This window comes from Glandiceps talaboti, chromosome 6, assembly GCF_964340395.1.
Source record: "Glandiceps talaboti chromosome 6, keGlaTala1.1, whole genome shotgun sequence".
Lineage (NCBI taxonomy): Eukaryota > Metazoa > Hemichordata > Enteropneusta > Spengelidae > Glandiceps > Glandiceps talaboti.
The window spans coordinates 5,532,624-5,545,746 of NC_135554.1; the positions used below are offsets into that span (position 1 = coordinate 5,532,624).

A 13,123-nucleotide genomic window follows, 5' to 3' on the forward strand; every position below is an offset into this window, starting at 1 on the left:
TAGATGGGGGAAGGGGGTGAGTCTGAGGCCTGACTAAAATAATGTAGGTGTTTTTTATCCTACATTGAACTATTAATTTCAACCCCCCCCCCCCAAGTCCGACAACCCAATTCCATGAAACAGCGCCACCTATAGTTGAAAGTCGTCATTTAACAGGAAATACTGTAGTCTCACTCAGACCACTAGTCGTTAGTGGTCTGAGAGTCTGATAAGCAATCAATGCATTTCATATTGATATTTGTCTACATACATAAACGCTATAACACCCTGAGTGAAATAACTGTATATAAGTTCTATACAAACTCAACTTGAAATGTTTTGTCATCATTATGTATGGCTTGTTTTAACTTCTTTGTCCAAGATTTTTTTTTAATCGACCTACCTGGTACCTACCCAATGTGATGGGCTAGGTTGCTCGTTGAATAGCTTTGTTATTTTTTCTGGCCTAAATGTAAAATATAGTAACTAAGCTAGTATAAAAGAAATACACAATATGTATACATGTACACAGTTTATTTATTTTAATGTTACCATGTACCAAAATGTATTGGTCTTCCTGTACCTATTGGTAATGAAAATATTGTTGACAGTATTACAAAGTAAATGACACTTATTCTCAGCAATAACAATCTCATATAAGGGAGCCGTCATTATTTATGGCCTGGGGGGGGGGGGGGGTCGGAGGAATTTAGGGGGGTCACTTAAAAATTGGAGATGGCCAGGGGGGGGGGGCGGGCTACTAAAAAATGAGAGAAAGGTAGGGGGGGGGGGGGGCTACTCAAAAATTTGTTCACAAAACTTCTGTACACGAAAATGGTGAGTAAACTGTAACACCAAATACAATTTTATTGTCAAAATTTCTGATAAATGAAAAATATGGTATAGAAAATACACAAATTGTCAAAATTTCTGATTATTGAAAATTATATTCCAGTGAATTTTGTGACGTCATCCCTCAACATTATTTCTGATAATGTACACTATTATTGCAGATGACATACATTGGCACCAAAACCCTGTGTAAATTTAATTCAATTTTACTTTTCACCATCTGCAAATTCACTGGTATTGGCAAAACTGTAAAATAATAACAATAATGCGCGCACTGCCAATCCATAATGGACTCAAGCAAACTTTGCACTCCATAATGTACTTGGCTGTCGCCTCGCACAATTATGTCATGCAAAGGTTGCTTTTGCCCAGTATCGGCTGGCAGGGTGTGCATTATTGTCTAAATATATAGAAAATACAATCCCTGAATCACAGTTTTGTAGGATGTCATCTGGCCTGATGGAATTGTTGCAGTACATGTACTGGCATAAGATCTCACAGAAATGAGAAAACACACTGCTATTGCGGATTATTCCCTTAACCCTTTCTGTACTGGAGAAGAATATGAAACAATACGGATAATCGATTTGTAAATGTAGTAATACTACATCATCAGGAAGTAATATTTCTCAATCTAAAATCAAGTTGATATATAGAAAAAAACTTGCAGACTAACAAGAAATTTTGCCTTTAAAAAATGGCGGGAGAGTTTTTAGTACTGAAAGGGTTAATAGCCGACAGATTAAATTAAGTACCAAGTGATAGACAACTTTGTTTGCTGTGTATAAGAGTCTAGTTGCTAATATTAGTATTATGACAAGACCATGGTAACTGTGGTATACATGTACAGGGTACATGGTTTCAAATTGTTATAAGGCTCAAAAACAAAGCACAAGACAGTGTCAGTGTTTTACAAGGAGTAAAATAAAAGGAGACATGTCTGAAACTCGTGTGTAAGATACAATAATGAGAAATGGCATGAAATGGCATGAGGCAGCTATAGGAAATTTAACCATATGTTTATAGCTGTTACCATACTGGGAAGCAGTTGATATTGAATCAGTTTCTGAAAGATTTGCCTTTTTAAATACCTTGAAAAAATGGATGAGGCAATACAGCACACTTATGCCAAACAAGTGTTTGTCTACACTGTTTAGGTGAAACTAGTTAACTGCATCAAAACATATGCAGTTGACTGAATTGGAGTACCAAGATTGCCAGCTCAAATACTATAGAGTATCTAAAATGTTAATCCCTGTCTGTTTTTGAAATCTCCTGAGTGTACTGTAAAAACAATACATCCCAGCTTTCCATTTTTAAAATTATTCACTTTAAACTTCTGTAAACACCTCTTTACCATATTTCTTTTTATATATGAACACAACATCTGAATATGAATTATGAGAAATACATAAATGTAACTTTTATAAATAACAAGTGATAAATATATGAAACATTTTAAACATATATTTCCCAGAATGGAAAACTTTCACAACTGAGAGTCAAAGAGTTAGAAAAATATTTAGATCATCATCATCTAAGTAAAAAAGGAAAGAAAGACGATAAAATCAAAGCAATCATGGCAGACTGTCTCAGGAAATCAAATGTGGATACCTCAATGTTAAAAAAAAGCTACTTTATCAACTGACAGTGAAACAGATGACAATAGTGATGATGATGATGTTGTGATCCATGAACTTGATGGTACATGTAGTGACAGTGAACATGAACAAAGTAACATTATGAGTCAAATCTCAACAGAGTCAGTGGTTGTAACAAGAGGTGGTAGGAGGGCTGGTTCCTGGTTGAATGCTTTCAATAAGTACACATGACTCTTTAAAATTAATGGCCACCATGTCACCATTTTGTAAGTAACTCAGTATCTCAATACATATTTTGCAGTAACTAACCAAGTGCACATCTCCTCAATATCTTGTTATCACCACATGTATAGTACAAGTGATGAATGCCTGTAGTTCATATACCACACATGTATACAATATGATTACCTTCATGAGGTGATTTAGTGTCATTTGAATTTGACTTACTTTTAACATATGTATGAATCTTGACCTTGATCTCTCTTTTTTATTTTTTATCAGTTCATCAGTTCAGATCACTAAAATTTAGAACCTTTGATAAATTCACATTTTCTGGTAATGGTATGCAATGATATACAAGTGTTTATAATATACCTAGTGATAATGCTGTGCCATGATTCGCTAGAATCAGTCACGTGATAGGAAAATGACTATTTCCCTAGGGAAATAGTTCCATCAACGTTTACATGGTCACGTGACCACCGCGCGTTCACAGCAGGTCAAAATGGCAGCTTCTGACGATGTCGTCTGCCACCGCGAGTTCACAGCATGAGGTATATTATAAAACACATATTGACTGGCCTATATTCGGGCTATAGCACCTGTTCATTACCCCCTCGTGACTGTGAGTTGCCAGAATCACATGCTATTTCCCTCGGCCTTTGGCCTCGGGAAATAGCATGTGATTCTGGTAACTCGACACAGTCCCTCGGGTGTAATAAACGGGTGCTATAGCCCTCATGGCCAGGCAATATGTGTTCAATATATACTTCATGTGTAAATGATATGGGGACATGGGGGGGGGGGTCATCCAAATTTCTGATGTCAGGGAGGGGGGGTCATTGATTTTTTTGAGGAAGATTGGGGGGGGGGCACTCGAATTTCCATATTTTACAGAACAATTCCTCCGAGACCCCCCCCCAGGCCATAAATAATGACGGCTCCCTAAAGCCTGTTCCACAACAGTCTTATTTCACATTTGTAAATATTTTCCTGTCACTTTATTTAGTGGGAACACAAGATTAATTTGTAATATATCAATAAATATAATTTATGGTATGCAATATATTATTCTCTTCATAGTAATTTTACATGTACAAATCCATACACTATAAATAAAATAATAAATATCAAATATTAAAAATTTAATTGTTACATGGATGGAGCTGTGAGAAAGTACACTGGTGAGTGATACCATGAATGCAGTCACAAATGGTAATATACAGGTGCAGTAAACTGTAATTTTTTCAGTGGGTGGGCAATTGTTTCAATCAGTAGCAGGAGAGGAGCAAACAAGGAAGAATAAAGGCAGGGAAGTCATGATTTTGATACAATGGGAGGGGAAAACATTGTGTACATCAAAACGAATTGTTGGTATAGTGGAGAGTACAAACATTTCAGTGGTGGGAGTGGGTAAGTCATTCTCAATATTGGGTGAGTAGTGGTATATATCTTTCATCAGGGGGAGGGCACATAAGAACAGCTAAACACCCACAATTTTTTTTTTTTTTTTTTTTTTTTTTTGGGGGGGGGGGGTTCTATTAAAAACACCATTTTTGGTCTGAAACAACATAGTTAATGAAAACCACAACTCTGCCCATTGGCTGCACCTAAATATACTTGCCACAACATTTTCTTTGGCCAACTACAGGGGATTCATTGCAAGCATGCAGTTTTGATGTCAGACGGTATCAATTTCAGTGAGACTGGCCAAAAGGCTTCTTTGTTATGACAAATACAATAAAGGTAACAGAGATTGACCTCAACTGTAACAGCATTTCACCGTGAGGTCAGTCTCATTGAACTTGATACCTCAGCTAATCAAAACACTGCATGCTCATGGTTAACCCCCTTTATTCTGGCAATAGAAACACCCCATGGTCCTCACATTCTTTACACATCATTTCTTTGTGAAGACTTGTTACCATTGGTAACATTCTCAACAACTACTGCAATGCTATTTTAAGAATGGAGATTGAAAATTCACTAGGAAAGCACAAACTGTGAAGATTTGCTCTGCCAAACCATTCATTGTAAGCTTCATGTCACTGTCAAATATATGAAATGCTTTTATACGTCCTATAGCCCTCTCTATATGAATGCGAGCTTCTGATATTCTACGAGACGGTTCAACTTCCCTTGCTGATAACTGAGTCCTATCACTACCTTTGAATGCTGGAACATTTAGTGAAACACCATGGCAGTTAATTCAGCAGAAACAGTGAAACACTTGTCTGCCATTACATCGTCACCTTTATCTAAATAATCTTTAAAGTTACTGTTACCAACTATGCATTTATCCAAGGCTCGCCCACCCCACATTCTAGAAACATGTCACTGCACCATTTGGCCCAATCCCTACTAAAAATTTGAATGTATCATGATGTTTGTATTCACTCCATGTTTGCCTCTTTGCTGCTAATGATGATGGTGTCTCTGAAAATAACTCTGTGCAGTCTACAACCACTCTTGTGTCTGGAAATTTGTCAAATGCATGACATCTTCCTTGGTTAGCTTCTTTAATAGATGGCATGGTACATATGGTTGATAATTCAAGAGCTAAAAAATTAACCCATGTGATAAAAATACGTGACATTGTTGATTCAGACACCCCAACCCTTTTTGCCAAATCTCATGTAAACAACCCAACCCTCAATCTAACCATCACAATAAAGAATTCATCTTGCAGAGATATCTTTCTGTCTGGACCAGGTTTGTTTGAATCATGGATTTTGTGGAAATGAGTGTGTTTATCTTTCCCACCCCGCCAATACTGTAAATTAACTGCCTTTGACTCTAGATATTCAAATATAGCACAAAATATAGCATAATTTGGAAAGCCAGTCCAAAATTTCATTTGTATGTTATCGTCCTTAATGGTAGAAATTGTTAAAAGTCTACTAAAGTACAATTCATTAACCTCCCTTAGGAGATGATTTTGAGTTTCTAGGAACTTAAGATAAGCATAGTACTCAGGATCCTGGATTTTGATGTTTCCTTCCAATTTGAATGACAAATAATCAGCAGTTGTCCTGAGGTAGTCATGGTCAGTAGAAATGACTGATAACTGCTAAGGGAACGGAAAGAAACTTGGTGTAAGTTCATTGCAAGTCAAATGAGTCAATAGACCCGTTGCCAGTTCCAAGATGCACTGCACGTCTCTCCATACAATACAATGTATTGTATACGTGCTGAGGGGTTTGCATGCGCTACTCAAGGGCCCGGGGATGGTTGTCATCTGACCGTACCCTGTGTTCACCCGTAAAACCCCTCTCTGGCATTGATGATGTTTAGTCTTTGTTCTATAAAATAACTTATAATCAAAGAGGACAAAATGTCTTTCCATTATTTCCTGATGAAAACGTTATTTCAAATGTAACAAAGACAAAACAAGGCTAAATGTAACAGTATAAGCGACGTCCTCTCGCACAATGCATCTTGGAACCGGAAATCAACTTATAACTTTTAGTTAAAAACAAAGTGAACCTCACAATATAGTGATTCCATTTTGTAACTGCAAACAACACAAACATGATTTTTTTTTCTTGTTTTTGGCTTTACATTATCTGGTGAAAACCCAATGACAAGAACAATGTTACAACTCAAACTGAACTTTCTGTTTTTGTATCTGCTCATATGAATGAATTAATTTCAATCATATAGAATGATTTTGATAAATTATAATCAAATTAGATTTCCAAATGTAAATATGACTTACCTCTGCACTATTAGACTGTGGTTCTGGTTGTGGTTGTGTTTTGAAACCCAACTCACACTCAATCAGTTTTGTAGAACATACATTCACATTTTCACATACATCAACACCTGACTGAAAAATTAGAATAACATAAGAATACCATGAAATCCATATCATATGATAACTACACAACTTAGTATGTTATACAAGATTTCTGATAAAACTGTGCCTACTGCTGTACTATTACTTCTGCCAGGGTGACCCTAAAACGAATGACAACCTGAATGACAGAAAACGAATGGCATCATTTACAGTGTGTAAACAGCGGAATGACAACCTTTTCTATATTCAGTTAGGGAGCATTCGTTTTTTACGGGGAGGGGGGGGGGGGGTCGGTGGAATTTGAGGTATGAATTAAATGTAAAAAGCAACCCCCCCTAAAAATTACTTTTCTAAAATTTGACCCCCCCCTAAATCCATCAATTGTAAAATGTGACCCTCCCCCCCTATAAAAAATTTTCACTTGATTTATAATAGATTTATGAAACACTTGACTTATATGAGTGTTTGTTCGACATATCACATAATGGACCATGAAACCTAGTCCATGTAGTTCCGTGACTTCCAAGTAGTACACTGTCTGCCTGATCTTGTTGTGTGAAAGAGTTCATTTTCAATGTCACTGCTATCACTTTCAGAGTCACTTTCCGAGTCACTTTCCTCTGATTCACCCAATTCATGTATCACTACATGTCCATCTTCTGATTCACTGTCTTCGTCCATCTCATCCTCTTCATCGCTCTCCTCCTCCTCTTTATCCCTCTCATGGTTCACTCTCAGACTCAAAAATTAATTTGAATGAGTTCTGTTGTTTTTAAAGAGTTTTTAAAGAGTTTTAAAAGTGAGGTATGTCATTATATTGCCACAGCCTGAAAGTTTTATTTTTGTGATTTTATTTGTGTTTTCTTTTTTTTTTACTTGTTATCACCTGATCAGACAGAATAAAGACATGTTTGTATTCTGCTTTGTACATTTTTTTGTCAATTCTGTTGTTTTTTGCTATGATTCCATACAAATCTGTTGTAAAAATTGACCCCCCCCCCAAACCATTGGATATAAAATTTGACCCCCCCTAAAAACTGCTTTGTAAAAGTCACCCCCCCCCCCCAATTCCACCGACCCCCCCCCTCCCCGTAAAAAACGAATGCTCCCTTAGTTGAATGACACCCTCTTCACTGTGGAATGACAGCCGCCACTCTATAGCATAAGTGGAATGACAGCATTTTCAATGATTTGAAACTGGAATGACATCATTTCCAGTATGTAAACAGTGGAATGACAACCTTTTCGACATTGAGTTAGTTGAATGACACCCTCTTCACTGTAAAACAAGTGGAATGACAGCCGCCACTCTATAACATAAGTGGAATGACATCATTTTCAATGATTTGAAACTGGAATGACAGCATTTCCAGTATGTAAACAGTGGAATGACAACCTTTTCTACATTCAGTTTGTTGAATGACACCCTCTGCACTGTAAAACCAGTGGAATGACAGCTGCCACTCTATAGCATAAGTGGAATGACAGCGTTTTCAATGCTTTGGAACTGGAATGACAGCATTTCCAATATGTAAACAGTGGAATGACACCCTTTTCTATATTCAGTTAGTTGAATGACACCCTCTTCACGGTAAAACAAGTGGAATGACAGCCGCCACTCTATAGCATAAGTGGAATGACAGCATTTTCAATGATTTGAAACTGGAATGACAGCATTTCCAGTATGTAAACAGTGGAATTACAACCTTTTCTACATTCAGTTTGTTGAATGACACCCTCTGCACTGTAAAACCAGTGGAATGACAGCCGCCACTCTATAAATTAAGTGGAATGACAGCGTTTTCAATGCTTTGGAACTGGAATGACAGTATTTCAAGTATGCAAACTGACGAATGACAACCTTTTCTACTTTCAGTTAGTTGAATGACACCCTCTGCACTGTAAAACAAGTGGAATGACAGCCGCCACTCTATAGCATAAGTGGAATGACAGCGTTTTCAATGCTTTGGAACTGGAATGACAGCATTTCCAATATGTAAACAGTGGAATGACACCCTTTCTGCATTCAGTTAGTTGAATGACACCCTCTGCACTGTAAAACCAGTGGAATGACAGCCGCCACTCTATAAGATAAGTGGAATGACAGCATTTCCAATGCTTTGGAACCGGAATGACAGTATTTCCAGTATGTAAACAGTGGAATGACACCCTTTTCCAGTCATTCCAGTTTCAAAGCATTGGAAGTGCTGTCATTCCACTTAATTTATAGAGTGATGGCTGTCATTCCACTTGTTTCACAGTGCAGTGGATGTCATTCAACTAACTGAATGTAGAAAAGGGTGTCATTTCACTGTTTCAAACTGTAAATGCTGTCTATCCAGTTCCAAAGCATTGGAAATGCTGCCATTCCACTTATGCTATAGAGTGGCGGCTGTTATTCCACTGGTTTTACAGTGCAGAGGGTGTCATTCAACTAACTGAATGCAGAAAAGGGTGTCATTCCACTGTTTACATACTTGAAATACTGTCATTCCAGTTCCAAAGCATTGAAAACGCTTACATTCCTCTTATGCTATAGAGTGGCGGCTGTCATTCCACTGGTTTTACAGTGCAGAGGGTGTCATTCAACTAACTGAATGTAGAAAAGGTTGTCATTCCACTGTTTACATACTGGAAATGCTGTCATTCCAGTTTCAAATCATTGAAAATGCTGTCATTCCACTTATGCTATAGAGTGGTGGCTGTCATTCCACTTGTTTTACCGTGAAGAGGGTGTCATTCAACTAACTGAATGTAGAAAAGGTTGTCATTCCACTGTTTACATACTGGAAATGCTGTCATTCCAGTTTCAAAACATTGATGTTGTTTTCATTCCATGTATGCTATAGAGTGGTGGCTGTCATTCCACTTGTTTTACAGTGTAGAGGGTGTCATTCAACAAACTGAATGTAGAAAAGGTTGTCATTCCACTGTTTACATACTGGAAATGCTGTCATTCCTGTTTCAAATCATTGAAAATGCTGTCATTCCACTTATGCTATAGTGTGGCGGCTGTCATTCCACTTGTTTTACAGTGAAGTTGTTCTTGACGAATGGCATACTTTGGTCTTCCTGTTTCACCAGAAAATACTGGCAATGATTGGTAATGAAAGTCAACATCATCAGGTCTTATAACTTTATCTATAGTATCTTTGGCGTAGCTCAATTTAGCTAACACTAAATTTAGAATAGGCAATTCAAGTTGGATACAATGAGCTCATTTTGAAAAGCATCTAAGCGATCATGTATGTCTTCAAGCTGACCAACTTGGGATGACAATCGAAGGGAATCAGCAATTGCTAGCAGTTCATTAGCCAGTGTCAAACCATTTGCCATTTTTTTGTGTAAAGGATTATGCAACATTAAAATAAAAATAATAATACTATTACTACTACTACTACTACTACTACTACTACTACTACTACTACTACTACTACTACTACTACTACTACTACTAATAATAATAATAATAATAGTAAAATGTGAACACAATTATATAAAAATGAAAACAAAATGAGAGGTTGAAATAAAAATGTCAACAAAATGAGATAAAAATGCAAACAAAATGAGAGGTTGAAATATAAAAATGCAAACAAAGTGAGAGGTTGAAATAAAAATGTGAACACAATTTGATAAAAATGGAGACAAAATGGGAGAATAAAATGAAAATGTAAACTAAAAATAATGTTAAGACAAGTGTTTTGATGGCACTAATCTCACCCCATACGTAAATGATGTGTGTGTGTGTGCTATTTTCACGGTGTCTATCTCAACATGAAACCTAGTGACCAGGCTCACTGATCTTGATAGTTTATTCAGTGGTTTTGACTCGGTCTACGGAAAATAGCTGTAAACTCGACTCGCTTGCACTGCTGTTCCAATCGTCAGTCTGTTCCATGTGAAGATATTTGAAGAATGTTGAATTAGCCAGCCAACCAGTTTCGTCGCAGCTAGACAAAAGGGTATTAAATCAATCTGATTAAAATCCGATGTAGATGTCGGCTAATCGTGCATTGCTATCTTACCATCGTTAACGATGGTAAGATAGCAATGCACGATTAGCCGACATCTACATCGGATTTTAATCAGATTGGGTATTAAATCTGACACTAAAATGACCACACATGGTCTCAATGAGTTTTATGGGGCTAATGTTTACTTTCCAACTGATAACCAACAAGATTACCATCCAAAATGGACAGTCAGCTAATCTCTACGATCGAGGTATGAACTCACAACGAAACAATCATATCTGGTTTGAATTGAAATGAACGCCAAGCTAACAACTTGGATGGTTTTATTACATGACCAATCTCCGTCTCCGTCCTCCCGTAGTTGGGCTAAATACCCAACTTAAATACATTTTATAGTTTTACATAAATCTCTATTTATAGAGTATGGTGTATTCTTAGGTCTTGTGAAATACACCACCTGAGATTCAATATCCAATCACCTTGTCTAGATTTGTTTCTAAAAGTTCATATCTCAAAGACCATAAAATAGTCGTGCAATAGTTTTACAGAACATTGAAATCATATTAGGATGAAGTTCTAAAATTCATAATTGAAATTACCAAAATCAAGTTACGAATATCGGAAAGTTGTGTTCTGTCATTCGTGACTTGTGAACGTCCTTGCAAAGAATTAAACAATTCACTTACGGTATCGTACAAAAAATTTACTGTTGAGTTGAAATCATCTACTAGTAAGGCCAAAAAAGAATTGTTTCTGGTCAGCAGACTCATCACTAAATACCCTCGTGTCATTGGTCTTTTTTTCGTGTTTGTCCAGCCCATGCAGTCTGCAGATTCGGGGGAGAAACACAAACATTACCCTCGACTCCCTACTTCAGTGAAGACAAGTGCAGAGCCAATCATGAACAAGCAAATGAGAACTGCCCCACATATATACATACTTGCTCTAAAGTGCTAAATAAAAAGAATAGAAACTGTCATAAATAGTCGTCGCACCATTTTAGACAACCTGTCCTGCCCAGAAACAATTCTCTATTTTTTGGCCTAAGAAGACCTTGCCTTTACATACGTTATTTTGTGGCACATGGGCCGGTGATGTTTATTTTTATTAAACTTGTATTTTATTCCTAATGAGTTCAGCGTAAATTTGTCGATTTGATTCTATTACGTTCAAAATCTCTTCTGGAACTTCAAATTCTTCACGTACAGTTTTCTTGGGGACGCTTGCTGGTGGCAAGAAAGACGAACTCTCGATTGCTGTAGAGTAATAATTAATGAACGGTTGTTCAAGGAATTTGTGAAACCAATCGCCAGTGTTTCCTGGTTTCCAGCTGAGCATAGATTCGTGGAAAGGTAATCCTGTTTGACTACAATATTTTTGGACTACTTCCCGAGGCGAATTGACGAGATCGTCTGATTCTATCACTATCGGTTTCTGCTGTAATACGTCACATACGTAGTGATAAAGTTCCAACATTGGCAACATATTCATGTAATAGGCAATATTTTTAATACTGACTTCTTTATCCCTCAAACTTTTCAGGTTTGCCATGCTTTCCTGGAAATGAGAGATACCTGCTTTCTGCGGGTCCCTTATCAGGAAAGTATGAATGTATCCAGCTGGTAAATTAGCCATGTTACCGTGCAAATTTTGTGGAAAATCCTTTCCAAACACGAAAGTTTTTCCAGGATAATCGGCTTGAAGGCTGCGTACCATGTCAGAATACGAACAGCCTGGTACGGGTGGTTGATCCAGAAAAATCCGCCGATCCTTACCAAACATGTTGGCAATCACGTATGGTTCATGGAACACCTTGAACGAGGGTACAGAGGTCATTGCCATCTCGAAAACTGTTGACCTTGATCGAATCATACCCCACAACATTACTCTTGTCGGCGGATTGGAAGATACTTTCATTTCACTGCAAAATATCAGGGAAACAAAACCAAGCATTATTTAAAAACACTATTACACAACTTTCGGATGTCACTGTGCGTGCGTGTGTGTGTGTGTGTGTGTGTGTGTGTGTGTGTGTGTGTGTGTGTGTGTGTGTGTGTGTGTGTGCGGGGGTGGGGGTTAGACACTAATTAAACACCAGTAGTGAAATGATTACACTGTGATCAATAGAGAAACTTGCTGCTAGTAGCTGGGTAGTTGTAACACAGCTTGAGACAGGCTAAAGGATACAGTTGGTCGAACATTGTTGTACAATAATGTTGTATAGAGTGTACTTTCGACACAACAACGCAATTGGTTGTACCAATAGTGATAATATGTCAGGATGGCCTGTTACTTGTCGTTACTGAAAATTTCAAAATAATTAATGTTAGTAATGATTCAATCATGGGCGACTTCACTGGGGTAATATTTCTGATGTATAAAATGACAGTTAAACACATCTAACTCTGCCGCACCGTGTATAAACACAGACAAGTAAGAACCTGACAAGTTAGAACTTGTTGTATGTAGTAATAAATGTACAAATCAGCAAATGACTAGGTGGAGCAGCTTGTCAACGTTTGTTTGTTCGGATCGGTTATTTTCAATTGCGGAACAAAATGGTCGGACGAATCTCCTTTTTATGGGGTTTTCTGATGTGGTGGCAAGATAGAATTTATTCGCCTGAAGATCACAATAAGGTGAAATTCTGAGTTACAACTTGTGACCTCCTAATTCCTTGGATAAGACTATAAATGCTC

General features: G+C 37.4%; 1 protein-coding gene across 1 annotated transcript; it reads right to left on the reverse strand.

Annotated features, from left to right (window-relative positions):
• Positions 1-11,531: 11,531 nt before the first annotated feature.
• LOC144436501 (uncharacterized) lies at positions 11,532-12,266 on the reverse strand. Its single transcript, XM_078125306.1, has one exon. The coding sequence runs from the start codon at positions 12,264-12,266 to the stop codon at positions 11,532-11,534; it is 735 nt and encodes a 244-aa protein (XP_077981432.1).
• Between the last annotated feature and the right edge of the window lie 857 nt (positions 12,267-13,123).

Coding starts and splice junctions, on each gene's coding strand:
- LOC144436501 (XM_078125306.1), bottom strand. CDS start 12,266: ATGGCAATGACCTCTGTACCCTCGTTCAAGGTGTTCCATGAACCATAC.